General features: G+C 38.4%; 1 protein-coding gene across 1 annotated transcript in view; it reads right to left on the bottom strand.

The window, feature by feature from the left end:
• LOC150076513 (muscle calcium channel subunit alpha-1-like) overlaps positions 1 to 16,142 on the bottom strand; it is a 1,171,392-nt gene that overhangs the window by 1,117,211 nt on the left and 38,039 nt on the right. Inside the window, exons 4-5 of the mRNA XM_090387375.1 lie at positions 9,510 to 9,662; positions 1,638 to 1,831 (exon numbers count right to left, since the gene is read on the bottom strand). Of these exons, the coding sequence (XP_090243501.1) occupies positions 1,638 to 1,831; positions 9,510 to 9,662 (347 nt within the window). The remainder of the gene's footprint in view (positions 1 to 1,637; positions 1,832 to 9,509; positions 9,663 to 16,142) is intronic.

Genomic DNA, 16,142 nt, shown 5'->3' with positions numbered 1-16,142 from the left:
CACCTTCACTCCTTTCACTGTTTCCATTGGTGTACACCAGATTTCCACTTGATAAACTTATAAGTGATTCATTTCTTCTTCTTGTTTCAGCCAAACCGATGATATTCCAATTCACATTTTCTAATTCCTTTTCCAGCTCTAATATCCTGTCTTCACCGATGAGTGATCGTACGTTATAACAGGCCAAGTTCAATTTCCATGCATGGCAGCCTGGTCGTACCCAGAGATTCTTAGCACCCTCTGCTTCCACTCTGATCCTCTCGCTGCCGTAAGAGGGAGAGTGAAAGCTGCTGGGGACTGAGGGCCATTTGTATTGTTGTGCTCTCATTGCTGGAGGGTTTGGTTTTTTCCTCTTCACGCTGACCAGGCGTCTTGAAGAGAACCACTCTACACGTTCGTTGCCACCTAAGTGACGTAACAGGGCTTACCATCGAGAAGGTGTGCATGAGTGGATTTTAGGGAGGCAGGCCAACCGGACTTCTCCTAAATCTTCTGTAATAGAGAGATATTGGGTCCATCAGTGTTTTAGGCTGAGTGTCTGATAACACACAGGATACCTGTTCCCCTCTAAGCCCCGATGAAGGTATATCATGCTTAATGTCAAAGTTTTCAGATGATACAAAAGTTTGCAGGGTTGTTAATAACAGTAATGACAGAATTCTGCTGCCACATCGACAAATGCAAAGTACTGCATATGGGCAGCAGTAACCCCCAGAGAAATGTACCAACTATGTGGTGTTACACTCAGGGTAGTGGAGAATGAAAGAAGCCTGGGGGTAAATGTACAGTCAGATATGAAATTTTATGAGCAATGCAGACAGGCTGCCAGAGTAGTTCATGGGTCTTGTCAATGATATACAGGAATTTTGTGAGCAATGGTTAGGCAACAGTCAGGCCACCACCCTGTGTATTGCATACAGCTTTGGAAGCCTCATTTTAGGAAGGATGCAGAGTTGCTAGAATGAGTACAGAGAAGGGCAGCAAGACTGGTGAAGGGAAGAAAGGGGTGCTCTTATGAAGAAAGGTTTAAGTTCTGCAAATTGCAGCTTCTGGAGACTAGGCACCTGTGAGGCAATCTGATTGCGGTGTATAAGGCCTTGAATGGTTTGAAAAGGCTCAATGATGATGGGATTCTTCCTCTTGCAGAGATTATGAACCTGAAGGGGGCACAGATTCAAACTGAGGAAAGACAGTTGTAGAATAGATGTGTGGAAGTTTGCCTTTAGCCAGTGGATAGTTGATTGCTGGAACAAACTTCCATCTGTTGTTGTGGAAGTTGATAGCTTAAATAAATTCAAGGCAGAACTAAACAACATTTGGAATGAATGGATCAGTGAAATGGGAAGGTTTTTTTTTTTTTTTTTTTCTGGCTGATGCTCTATAAGCTTGCTTTCTTGCATCTTGTGCTTCTGCTAATCCATGCTGTCAAAATTTGTTATTCCAGTATTTGTCCCATCCTGATATCCTCTGCATTATTTCATGGCCAGAAATAATACGCTATGAAGCAGCAAATGTGTGAAGCTACTTTTGCTTACCCTATATTTAATTTAGTGAAAATGAACAGACATCATCATGAAAATACATAGTTTTTTTATTAAAGGAACATGAGTAGTGATTAAAGCATTCTAATTACTTACATTGTATAACACATTTGTCCATCCTTCATTAGTAACACACTGGAACACTGTTAACATTGCTAATCCAAAGTTGTCAAAATTTGTTATTCCGGTATTTGGCCCATCCCAATACCCTCTGCATATTTCATTGCCAGAAATATTACAATGAAAACCTCCCTCACCACATGGGTGAGGCTCATCTAAGGCAATATCACCTAAAAGAAGTATACAGTGAAAAAACTACTTTTATAAGGATTTAAGCAAAGAAAGAAAGAAATTAAAGGAAAAAAATTAAAGATAAGTAACAGGAAAGAAAGAAATTAGAATGTTGTATTTGAAACAAATACATATAAAAATTCATCTTGATGCAAGTGCATTTAACTTAATCATGATAAAATCAACATATATATATATATATATCATCTAATATTCTGAAAATTCAGTACGGTATTTTGGTATTACCTTAGAGAACGTAAGCAATGAGAAATAGAAATCAGTTCTAGTTAATTTTATATTAATTTTCAACATTCAAAATGAACATTCAACTTGGATTCAAAACAATACAATAATAACCTCTGCATAAATATAACAAAATTATTAAAATAATTAAGTATAATCATGAAGTTTATGCTTTGTTACTTTAGAAAAAATGTGCATTTGTGCATTATTCTACCTTGTTATGCAGATATTCTTTGATTAGTTATATTTGTTTGTACATGTGTACATCAATGTGCCTTCATTTTTCTATCACATGACAAACCTGCTATTTACACCACACTGTGCCATGCACTACTTGGTTGACTAAGATGTGCACCATCTTGAATGTTAACTAACACATTTTTGATTTCAATTGATTTTGCCTTTGCTTATGTTTTGTGATTTTAATTGATTTTACCTTCGCTTATGTTTTGCATTTTTCATATAATTTATCCTGTATACATTTTTGCCATTTCAGTATATTATTTATATTCACTTATAACTTCATTTTTAATTCATTTTACTTATTTATTTCAGTAAAGTTAAGTTAGTTGTCTCAAGTAATTTCATTGTTGATATCCCTAATTTAAGAAATTAATACTTTCCTGGAAATTGCTATCTAAAATACAAATACTCATTTCAGTATTAACTTATTCACCGTACTAGATAGGGTTAGTTCAACTTCGTTAGCAGTTAAATTGTACATTTAAATAAATACATATAACGACTTAGATTACAAACGTAATATAATTAATTATATTTAACATAATTAATAACATAATTATAATTAATAAATTAATAGAGTCATGACTCAGACCAGAGAAGCAAAGCAAAAGGCTCAAGCTAATGGAAGTGCTGTGGCTCAGAGCAGAACTGAGGGGGGCAGTTGTCCTCTGACTCACAGCCTTATAAAATGCACTGTTTGCTTGATGTTTGCAGAGCAATCGGGTACGAGACATGATACTGCCAAGGGGGATGTCTTTGTGTGTGCGCGATGCAAGAAGTGTATCGATATCAGGCAACAACTCGGCGTTCTTGTGGGCCTATATGAGAGCTTGAAGGACAGGGTGGATACCCTCGAAGAAACTAAATTGAGGGGCCCATCAAGCTCTCAGCCGCCCACATCAACGCCAGAGCTTGCACTTGGGCATCGCGTGACACAGAGACAACCCCCAAGACAGAATGCGCTGGTCCCGAAGGAACTAGTAGTTGTTGGTGACTCTATTGTCAGGGAAACGGGGAACATGCTTTGTAAAAAAGATAGGTGGAACAGGACCAGGGTATGTCTGCCAGGGGCAAAGGTTGATGACGTTGTAGAGCGAATATCATCTTATAAGGGCACAAAAGGTGATATAGTTGTACACGTTGGCACTAATAATATTAAGAGTAGAAGACCGGCAGAATTACTTAACAAGTACAGGTCACTGTTGAACAAAAGCCGAGAATTAGGGTTGAATTTGAAAGTGTCTGCAATTCTGCCCAGACACGATAGGAGGGAGTATATGATGAGAGCATTGTTGACCAATTCGGCCCTGGAAAGATTGTGCAAGGCTCAAGGGGTAGAATTTTTTTCAGCCTGGACTGTACTTGTTAACAGGAGAGATTGCTTCTACAGGGATGGGATACACTTAAATAGAAAGGGTGACAGAATATTTGCTGATGCTATCGAGACAGTGTTAGGTGGGTCGGAAAACTGCTAGCGTGGGGGGAGACAAAGACCAAAAGATTGACAGTAGCCACTGGCAGAGGAGAAAGAGATTCTTGCACTGCTTCTATTAGAATGAGCAGAAACCTGAAAAACAAGATGCATGGTATTTCAGAGACTGCTGGGAGCCATTGCGGTACAAGTAAACACATGGGTTGTGTTAGGGTAGCTAAGAATAGAAACAGGTGCAGGTATACTTGCGTGTACATCAATGCTAGGAGTTTAGTAAATAAATTTGATGAATTTGAGGTATTGCTCAAAACATCAAAGGCAGATATTGTTGGGATATCAGAGACGTGGTGTCACACAGATATAAGGGATGCAGAACTGGAATTTGGGGAGTACAATGTCTACAGAAAGGATAGACAGGATAGGAAGGGGGGAGGGGTTATGCTATTAGTTAAGAAACACATAAAAACCAAGGAAGTGAAGCCAGTCGACATCGCTGGACAGTGCAGTGTTGAGTCAGTTTGGTGTGACATAAGCATTGGGAGATCAAAATTGAGAGTAGGAGTGTGCTATAGGCCTAATGACTCTGATGAGTATAATAAGGAACTATACAGGGAAATAGAGTGGGCCAGTAAATCAGAGAGTCTTATAATGGGAGATTTTAATTTCCCAGATATTGACTGGAATTTATGGGCTGGTTACTCACACACTAGCAGGGCTTTTGTGGATTTATTGGATAATTGTTTTCTACATCAGCATGTTCGGGAGGCAACTAGAGGGAGTAATACTCTTGATTTGATTATCAGCAGTGATTCTTCATGCATTAAGAATCTGCAGATAAATGAACCACTAGGTGGCAGTGATCACAGTGTGCTGAAGTGGAATTTACTCAAGGAGGTAACTACCATTAGGGGTAAAGGGAAGGGTTATTGCTTCCGTAAAGGCGACTACGATGGACTGAGACAGTATTTAAATTCTATACAGTGGGACCAACTGATGATGTTACCAACAGCAAATTCAAAATGGGAAGCATTCAAAGAACTTATCTTGGAAGCTACTAGGCTTTACATACCAACTAAGAAATATTGTTCAAGGTTTAGGCCAAAATGGATGTCAGATGAACTAATGAGGCATATGGCAGAGAAGAAAAATGCATGGGATACTTACAAATTAACACATGACACAGAAGCCTATGATAGATATAAGTTGATATGCAACCAAGTTACAAAGGAGGTTAGGCAGGCGAAGGCAGATTACGAGAAATCTTTGGCAAGGGATGCAAAGAAAAACAGCAAAGAGTTCTTTACTTATGTAAACTCTAGAAGGAAGGGGATGAATCAGATTGGTCCACTTGATATCGATGGGTCAACTGTTGATGATCCTGCTCAGGTAGCTAACAAACTAAATGAATATTTTGCATCGACATTCACACATGAGGAGTTATTTAGCGAGGGGAAAGCCAGAGGTGTATTCAACTCTAGCAGTAAGCTACAGAATCTTGAAATAACTGGGAGTAAAGTGGAGGAGAAACTGTTGAAGATAAACACAAGAAAGGCACCCGGGGTGGATGGGATCTATCCAGTTTTATTAAAGGAGGCAGCAAAGGAAGTAAGCAAACCCTTAGCTATAATTATGAGAGCTTCCTTGGACTCAGGGGAGGTACCCATAGACTGGAAATGTGCAAATGTCACCCCAATTCCCAAAGGAGGATCAAAGGCTGATACAAGTAATTATAGACCTGTGAGCTTAACTTCTGTTCCAGGAAAATTAATGGAGGCACTGGTTAAAGAAGCACTGCAGGATCATTTAGACAAGACTTCAGTTATAGCTCAGACACAGTATGGTTTTGTTAAGGGGAAGTCTTGCCTGACCAACTTGATTGGATACTATGATGCAGTCACAAAAGAACTGGATGCAGGGAATAACTTTGATATTATATACTTGGATCTTAGAAAGGCTTTTGATACTGTTGCACATGGAAGACTGCTACACAAATTGGAGCAGTGTGACATTGGAGGCAAATTGCTGCTATGGATAAAGGGGTGGTTGAGCGGGAGAAGACAGAGAGTGGTAATCAATGGACACTGCTCATCGTGGACTAATGTTATTAGTGGAGTCCCTCAGGGCTCAGTGTTGGGTCCATTATTGTTTTCTGTATTCATAAATGATATTGATGATGGTATATCAAGCTTAATGTCCAAGTTTGCAGATGATACAAAGGTTGGCAGGGTTGTCAAGGACACTACTGACACTATGCTGCTGCAACAGGATCTGGAAAGGTTGAGCAGATGGGCTGAGAGGTGGCAAATGAAGTTTAACATTGACAAATGTAAAGTACTACACATGGGAAACAGCAACCCCAGAGCAACGTATCAACTCTGTGGTACTACACTGACAGTGGTAGAGAATGAAAGGGACCTGGGGGGTGGTTGTGCAGGCAGATATGAAGTTCTCTGAGCAGTCCAGACGGGCTGCAAGAGTAGCTCATGGAGTATTGTCAATGATATACAGGAATTTTTCTATCAGGGATAAGGAGGTGATTATCCCATTGTATAAGGCAATGGTCAGGCCACACCTAGAGTACTGTATACAGGTCTGGAGGCCTCATTTCAAGAAGGATGTAGAGCTGCTGGAACGAGTACAGAGAAGGGCAACAAGATTAGTGAATGGAACAAAGGGGTGCTCTTACGAAGAAAGGCTTAAGTTTTGCAAATTACTGTGTCTGGAGACTAGGCACCAGCGAGGTGATCTGATAGAGGTGTATAAAGCCCTGAATGGTTTAAGCATGCTCAATGCTGATGGGATTCTTCCTCTAGCTCAGAAAAATCACCTGAGAGGGCATAAATTCAAATTGAGGAAAGACAGATGTAGGATAGACGTGCGGAAATATGCCTTTAGCCAGCGGGTGGTTGGTTGGTGGAACAGACTCCCATCCCTTGTGGTGGAGGTTGATAGCCTAAATAAGTTTAAGGCTCAGCTGGACAGGTATTTTGAACGAACAGAGGGGTGAAGTGGAAGTGGGTTTTTTTTTTTTTTTTTGGCTGATGCTGCATAAGCTTGCTTTCTTGCATCAAATGCCTCTACTAATGCTAATGCTAACTTTCCCATAGAAATTAATATAATGGCTATGTTCTTGACAATACTTAATTTTTTTTTTTTATGATATTTCTGCAAATATTTTAAATAACACGATTTGATATTTTAAAATAATATTTAAAAGATGTAGGAAGTTTTCATTTTTATGAATTTTAAAAATTTCCCAAAGAAACTCAACTCCACAGATACCACTATTAGCAGAAAACTCATAAATTAGGCCCTGAAATTCTGGGAAAGGTTAAGCCCAATGAGTAATATAAATGATTCAATAAAATTATGATTAGAAAAGGAAAATGTAGTTAAGAAAAATGAAAAAGAAAATTCATTAAAAAAAATGAAAAAGAAAACACAGATTAAATTACAGAAAGTATCTGTATAGTTGATTTTGTGTTAAATAGTTTACAAACAGTAAACCAGCTCTACACAATACAACTACTAAAATGATGATTTTGGATTGAGTTTCAAATCTGTCAGAAAAAGAGAGAGAGAGAGAGAGAGAGAGAGAGAGAGAGAGAGAGAGACGGTTAGAAACAAACTAGAAGTTCATTTCTAGTCATCTTCCCCAATTTAAAATCAGTTAATTCAATTTTTTGATTACCATACATATTCTCTTAACTAAAATATTAAACAAGGTAGAATACTTAGTGAATTAGAGCTTGGGAACTTCTAATTATCCAAATAACAAATGTAAATGAAATAAGCTTTATTTATAAAAGTAGCTCACCTCCCAACCTGACAGGGTAGAATCAAAGAGTTCCAAGGCTGAATTTGTGGAAAAACTTTATTTTTGTAACCTAAAATATCTAATTTTTTACAGTAGGTAGCATTTTTGTTTTTTAAATATTAATTTTATTCATCCATTGCAGACAGTAATTTCAAGCATCATTTTTTGGAATATCGCTTCCTGAACAAAGACAAATTTTTCTTTTCTGTTGTATAAATCAGCCTCAGAGATAGCAGAAATAACTGCTGAATTTATACAATGAAAAAGATGTATCAAAAAAGGTAGGGTATTCAAATGGCGCAATTTTTAATTTTTTTTTTATTTTTATGAAAACCCCAAAACACAAAAGGTATTAGAACTTACAGTACCATGCATGGGTTCGAAGCTGAGGAGACAGAAGATGCTTGTTGACATTAAACAAATGTCTGTAGATTGCAATTTCAAGAAAATAATGTGAAGGAAGGTTGTTCCAGAAAACAGAAATTGAAGGGAGAAATGAAGAAGAAAAATTGGTTCTGTGAGATTGAAGATGGACAGTAAATGGATACTGGCTGGTTGCAGCACATGTTCAAACAAGTTTGGAAGACACTGAGGGAATCAGAGATGCCAATTCAGAAGAACAATAAAATAAAGTGCCATCTACCATCAACTACAGAGTGCTACAGAGATGGATATATTACTGAGAATGTTGAAAAGTGTGGGAGGCCACATACTTTAATAAATGACAAACTTGGCTCCTGCATTAGAAATTCTATTCGAGTTAATCAAATAAGAACTGAAGTTATCACTGAAGTATGTGGTAGTTAGCCAAGCTTACTAAATATTATAACTGATAGCTTGATCTTTGATAAGACTATGCTTGACTTTCACTTCAAGGATAGTGTTTCATCTCATCGAAAACCTGCTTCACAGTATTAAGGTTGGAGATCATTTATTCACTGCCCAATTTTACACTAGTGTTCAACTTTCGGGAGGACTTCATAAAGTAAATATACACTTAATAGGCACTTTGCTACAGGAGATAGGAAGGGATTATTACTAGACATGAAGATCACAAAAAAAAGTAAAAAGCATAGGATGGCTGGTTTTAGAAAGTTAAAGTATTAAGCATGGAAAAACAAAAGAACTAATTATGCTTTCTACTTTCTACAATACCAAAACTGAAGTAATAAGAGAAAAGAAAAACACAGGAAAAACTTTCAAATTGAAGAGCCTGTTGCTACTGAATATACAAGAAATATGGGTGCTGAAGACAGAAATGAACCACTGCTGTATTAATCATTTGTTCAGCCAAAAATCAATAAATTGGAGGTGGCTATTTTTCTCGCTTTCAGAGATCTCAATTGTGAATAGTTATCTTGATGAAGATGGCAGATCCATCTCAAAAGAAACTACATCACAAGCAGTTTCAAAAGAAGTCACTTGTTCAGCTAGTAGATGTCTGAAATAAGAACATTCATTGTATAAAAAGGCTATCAAGTTCAGATGCAGAAGTCATATTGAATGTCATCCTCATTTTCCAATGAAAGACGGAAATCCAAAAAGAAGTAAGAACTGTACAGTATGTAATGACAAAAGTATTAAAAGGTGGGAGAAAAGAAACAATTTCTTATTGTGAGATATGCTCCAGAAAACCAGAATCACACCCTGGTGAATGTTTCAAGAAATACTATAGACTAATATAAATAATTAACATTTAAAATGCCTGAACAGTTTTTAAAAGGTTTACCATTCTGTTTTATATATTAGCTCACAAACTCAAAAATAAATAATTTTTTAACATTACATTTTGAAGAGCAATTTTTTTTTTTTTTTTTATCGTTAGAGCTATATTGCACTGGAAACAGCTAAAATAATGCTGGACTACAAAGGTCATAGATCAAAAGATTTTTCAAGAAAAGTAAAAGGAATTATTTCATATAAGCATTTAAAATAATCTTACCAGTAGAGTTGTTATAACATGTTTCGTGCATTTTTCCTGAGAATAGCTCAAGGCCAATGATAGCATAAATTATTATAACAAAGATGACTAGAAGACCTATGTGAAGTAAGGGCACCATGGCACGAAGAATGGAATTAAGGACAACTTGTAAGCCTATAATAAATATAAATTCAATTTAACAGTTTAACCAGTGAAAACTTAAACTCACTCACTATGAGAAAGCAGTACAACATCTTGTTATTTTAAATCTAATAATCAACATTTATTATTATTAGCAGGGGATTCCTACCAATTTGTTAACAGAAGCTCGCTCAAGAAAAATTTCAGCTAAGGGTTAATAATAGTCTGTTAAATAGTCTGGTTAATAATAGTCTGTTAAATTTTATCAAACAAATTTTTTTAACAAGGGGTTGGGTTCAGATTATGCCAAAAAATTTAACAGGCACTCATAGGAAACCCCACCAGCATCATACCACCACCACCATATCCCCAGCTGGTCCTATTCACTGGAATATATCCAATGCTATCTGTAAAATAATTATACAATGCTATGTGCAAAGAGAATTTTTAATTATCATATTTTCCAAACAATAAGACACGCCATCAGTAAAACACAACCACATTTCAGAAGGCTAATTATCAGAAAAAATGTTTTGTTACATATATTTTAAACACAAATTCACAAGTGCTCACTCATCGAAACTTCAGTGTAAAACAAAAGGTTTCACTCAGCGTAAAATGATAGTAGTGCATCATTACTGCTGTCAAACTCATAATTATTAAGGTTATGGTCTGAACTTGCACTTTCTCCAGAGAGTGCATCATCTTTAGGACCATTAAGGGCAGTGCCTGATTCCACATCTCTTGAAAGACATGGCAACTTTCTGATGTTTCATGTGTACAGAAAGGATAGACAGCATATGAAGGTAGGAGGGATTATGCTATTAGTTAAGAAACACCTAAAATCTAAGGCAATGCATCCAATTGAGATGGGCGGACAGAGCAATGTTGAGTCAGTTTGGTGTGACATAAGCACTGGGAAAGCAAAAATAAGAGTAGGAGTGTGTTATAGGTCTAATGACCCCGAGGAGTACAAAGAATAACTGTACAGAGAAATAGACTAGGCCAGTAAATCTGAATGTCTTATAATGGGGGATTTTAACTTCCTAGATATTGATTGGGACTTGTGGATTGGTCACTCTCACACTAGCAAGACTATTGAATTTATAGGATAAATGTTTTCTATAGCAGCATGTTCAAGAGACAACCAGAGGGAGTAATACTCTTGATCTGATTATCAGCAGTGATTACCTTAAGAAACTGCAGATAAAGAAACTACTAGGTGGCAGTGATCACAGTGTACTGATGTGGGATTTAATTTAATATGTAACTACCATCAGATATAAAGGGAAGAGTTTTTGCTTTCATAAGGGTGACAACAGTGGTCTCAGACAGTTTAAATTCTATAGTGGGACCAACTGATAATGTCACCAACAGCAAATTCTAAATGGGAAGCCTTCAGGGACTTAATCTTGGAGGCTACTAGGCTTTTCATTCCAACTAAGAAATACTGTTTAAGGTTCAGGCCTAATGGTTGTCAGAAGATCTAATGAGACTCGTGGCAGAGAAGAAAAATGCATGAGAATGACAGGTACAGGTCGACAGCTTCAGAACAACAGGTACAGCTGTTCGAAGGGCTAGTGGTGGTCATCCACGAAAAACAACGGCCAATGATGATACAGGCCAAGAGGGACTGACACCAGACAGCGGGATCCATTGCAAACCAGCTGCAAAGGAGCACAGCATGCAGGATATCATGGTTTACTGTGGCCAGGTGACTCCACAAAGGTGGACTGTTTGCCCGACAGCCAGTACGCTGTGTCCCTTTAACACCTGCCCATTGGAGACACCGTTTACAGTGGTGCATTGAACACAAGGACTGGACAGCAGCGCAATGGCATAAGGTACTCTTTACTGATGAGAGTAGATTCAGTCTCAGCAGCAATTCTGGGTGTCAGCTAATCTGGTGAGAGGTTGGCACAGGGTATCACCCCACAAACATCACTGAAAGGGATTGATATGGCGGTCAAGGTGTTCTCGTCTGGAGAGGTGTTATCTTGGATGGACGTACACAACTCCAGATACTGGAAGGTGGTACTGTAACCGGTGCACATTACTGTACTGAGGTAATCCTTCCCCATGTGGGTCTGTTCCGAGGTGCCATTGGCCCTGAATTAGTGTTTATGTATGATAATGCCACACCCCATCGCACTGCAGCTGTTGATATGCTTTTGGAAAGTGAGGACATTGTTCGTATGGATTAGCCTACCCGTTCTACCGATCTAAATCCCATCAAACCCATATGGGATGCTCTGGGGAGATGCCTAGCAGCATGTCCAAACCCACCAAAAAATGTTCACCAACTGAAGATGCCACTGACAGAGGAATGGACGATGTTACAGCAAGAACTTATCAATAACATTGTTTTGAGTATGGACAGGTGGTGCAAAGCTATATCTCCTACTGAGGACTACCTCTTCCCTTTGTTCCATCTTTGATGCATCTATATCATTGCAGCCAGTGCTATGTTGCCATTTTTGAATACTGTACTGTTTTGTTTCCATTGTTATGTCAGTATTGTGTCCTTCATCATTTCTGTACCTCACGAGGTTCCTTTGGTATGCTTTTCCCATATCCAGGCCACTCCTATAAGAAGCTACAGGTGATACCTGACTGGTCCTTAAGTTTTGCACACCAGTGTATAAGCTAGTCTAATAAAGTCACAAAGGATTGGTATTTCTGGCACAAAGGCTACTAGGGCCATATTGCGCCTATCAAGGGTATGGAGTTCAGACATTGTGATTATGAAATCATATCAGATGCGGTCATATAGCTGTATCTCTTTGAGGAAGCAGAAAAATTCTTGAAAATTTGCATCATTGCCTATAATATGACGAAGTGTTAAGGGTTCTTGAAGATTTCATAGAATACTGAATGAGGTTTTTCGGGCATCAGTGTATAGTGTACAATCAATGAGAATGTGTTTGACTGTAAGAAAAGAGTTGCAGTTCGTACACTTAGGAGGATCGTCTCCTGTGAGTAGATAAAGATGGGTGAGGTGATTGTGACCGATTCACGCTCTGGACAGGAGGACTTCTTCCCTTCTGTTTACACGGAAACTGGAAGCCCATAAACTGCGGTTCAGATTTTATTTGCAGGAGCTTGTTCTGCGGTTCAGCTTGCCATAGAAGTGTCCACTATCCCTTACATACATGTCTTATATAGGATCTGTAGTCAATATATGGAATGTAGTAATCTGTCGATGCTATGTTGGATGATTGTTTTACTGCATAATCCGCTTTTTCATTCCCTGATATCCCCATGTGGCCTGGTATCCAACAAAAGATGACTACTTGCTGGTGTTCTTGGATATGCATCAGTCGAGATTTTATTATTGCTATTACAGGATGTGTTGGCGAGGAGGAATTTTGCAAAGCTATAAGTGCACTCTGTGAGTCTGTATATATCACAGTTTTTTGGATGGAAAGATGGAGGATATTTTCTAAGGCAAGGTTGATGGCCCATAATTCTGCTGTGCATTCAGTGGGCAAGGAAAACAGAGATGGTGTTATAGGGAAAGACAGCTGCACACCCGACTCCACTTTCAGACTTTGATCCATCAGTGTATACTTTTGTAAAATGTGGATAATTTTGTGTGTGAGCAGTATGGATATTTTCAAGCAAATGTTTTCCCCAGTTTAGGAAATAGCTGTCACAGGATGCTTTAATAGAATACCATGGAGGATCTGCACTGTTTGAATTTTGGAAGACTTTGTCAAGATGTATATTCCAGGTTTGCAATAATACCTGCAATCTGATACCAGTAGGTTGAACTGCTCTAGGTTTGTTTGTATAGTGCATAGAGAACTGTGGATCATTAAGTATTGGCCGAATGGGATGAGTAGATATACTTTGAATTTTGGCCGCATAATTTAGGAGTAACATCTTTCTCCTGAGTCTGAGGAGAGGTTCATGGGTTTCAATATAAAGACTTTGTACTGGCGATGTTCTATAAGCACCTACAGCAATCCTGAGGGCAGAATGTTGAATAGGGGAAAGGCTTGCTAACATGCTTTCCCTGGCAGAATCATACACCGGGGCACCATAATCAAGGCGAGATCTAATTAGGGCTCTATATAAGTGAAGTAAGGTGCAACGATCTGCACCCCATGATGTAGAAGAAATAACTCTTAGTAAGTTCATTTTTTTCTGGCAAACAGTCCGTAGATGTTTAATGTGTTCTTTAAAGTTCAATTTATTGTCAAAAATCACACCAAGAAGACGAATGTTGTTCACAATAGTGAACAGGTTGGTTTCTTAAGTGTATTTCAGGATCTGGGTGCATCTTTCGTTTGTTACAAAAATGAATAACACTAGATTTCTGATAAGACAGTCGGTAACCATTCTGTGTCATCCATAGTTCGATTTTATTGATTGATGTTTGAAGTTGCCTCTCAATATAACTCATGTTTTGTGAACTGCAAGAGACCGTCAGGTCATCAGCATAAAGGTATGAATTCACTGTATTGGGAATAATTTTAGTGAACTGGTTTATTCTTATTGCAAACAAAGTTACACTAAGAACAGAGCCCTGAGGGACTCCTTCTTCTTGTATATATGTTTTGGAAAGGACTTGCTGGTAGCAAACTTGAAAGGTCCTCTGCTGTAGGAAACTCTGTATGAAGTAAGGTAAGTGACCTCTCAGACCCAGGGAATGAAGATCTCTCAGGATGCCAAAATGCCAAGTGGTGTCAAAGGCTTTCTCTATATCGAGACATGCCATGACGAGATGCTTATTTTGAATAAATGCATTCCTAATATTTGTTTCTGCTTTGATCATAAGATCCAGTGATGATCGGTTTTTCCTGAAACCAAATTGATTATCAGATATCATGTTTTGGGAATCAAGGTACCATGTTAGTCTACGGTGTATTATTTTTTCTAGGGTTTTACTTAAGCAGCTGGTGAGAGAAATGGGTCTATAATTATTAGGCATAGAGAGATCTTTCCCTGGTTTCGGTATTGCCAGTACAAAAGAGTGACGCCAGGAACTGGGGAATGAATGTTCCATGCAGATGCGATTATAGAATGTCAGAAGGGAAGATAGCGATTTATTATCTAGATGTTGTAGCATTATGTTGTATATTCCATCAGGGCCAGCAGCGCTGTTCCTTGCAGTGGACAGAGCCTCTTGAAGTTCTAGCATAGTGAGTGGTTGATTGTACTGTAGAAACGATTTGGTTCTGGAATTAAGCTGGGATTTTTCAGCTGAAGTCTTAATCTTCTGAAAAGATGATTCGTATGCTGTTGATTGAGATAACTGTGAAAATACTGTGCCTAGGGCATCTGCAATCTCTGCAGGAGTAGACAGTTCCAGCCCATTCCAGGTGATAAGTGGGGAGGACAATGGGTGAAATTTTCCATTTAATTGCCTGATTTTTTTCCATATAATTCTTACGTCAGTATTTTTATTAATTTCAGTTGCGAATCGAATCCAAGAGTCTTTTTTTGCTTTCTTCCTAATATGGCGGGCCTTAGCTCTAAGTTTTTTGTAGTTTATCAGGTTAGCAGTGGTAGGGTATTTGCAGAATAAATTCCACGCACGGTTTTTTTCTTTTTTTGCATTTCTACAGTCCTCATTCCACCAGTAGTTTCTGTTTCTACGGATGCTTGACTGTGATTGTGGAATGGCAATAGATGCAGCTACTAGGATCTGTTTTGTAATATGGTTGGCAGCTTTGTCAATTGGATGATATTCAATGGTCTGGTTGTCAAAGGATACATGGGAAGCATACTTTGTCCAATCTGCCTTAGAAAATTTCCATTTTGTGCTGGTTTCTGAAGTTATGCAGAGTGAAGTTTGTATTTTACAGATTATTGGGTAGTGGTCACTACTAAGTGGATCATCCAGAGCAGTCCACTCAATACTAGGAAAGAGGATAGGAGAGCAGATGGATAGGTCTATTGCAGAGACTGATCCTGTTGGGAGATGGAAATAAGTTGGTGACCCTGTATTTAATATGGTTAGATTTTGTCTGTTGACAAGCATTTCAATGAGTTGTCCTCGGGCGTCTATGTTCGGAGATCCCCACAATGGATTGTGTCCATTGAAGTCGCCCAATAAACAGAAAGGGGTTGGCAGCTGCACAATGAGATCTTGAAGTTCTTGAAAGGTACAAGGATAACTGGGTGGCAGATAGATAGAAACTGGTGTTAGGCTAATGCCAATCGCTATTCGCGTGGCAACAGCTTCAATGGTAGTTTGTAGCGGAATGCGTTTACAAGGGACTCGTGAATCCACGAGTATGGCTACCCCTCCATGAACATTTGTGGTTGTAGGTCTGTCTTGCCGAAAGAGAGTGTAATTTTTTATTGAGGGAGACAACTGAGGTGTTAAATATGTCTCTTGTAAGCAGATTCCAATTGGATTATGGTTCATAATTATTTCGTGGATGTCGTCAATATTGCTGCGAAAGCCTCTGCAATTCCATTGTACGATGTTTTTCATTGTTTGGATTTAAATGGAGCAGCTGCGTCTGTCTGCTTTTTGGAAATCTGTTTCAGGCGGTCAGC

The sequence above is a fragment of the Mastigoproctus giganteus genome, chromosome 13 (assembly GCF_048544385.1).
Source record: "Mastigoproctus giganteus isolate SK-2022 chromosome 13, ASM4854438v1, whole genome shotgun sequence".
NCBI lineage: Eukaryota > Metazoa > Arthropoda > Arachnida > Uropygi > Thelyphonidae > Mastigoproctus > Mastigoproctus giganteus.
Note: the sequence above shows the minus strand (reverse complement) of the source record. Positions and strands in the feature narration are given on the sequence as shown.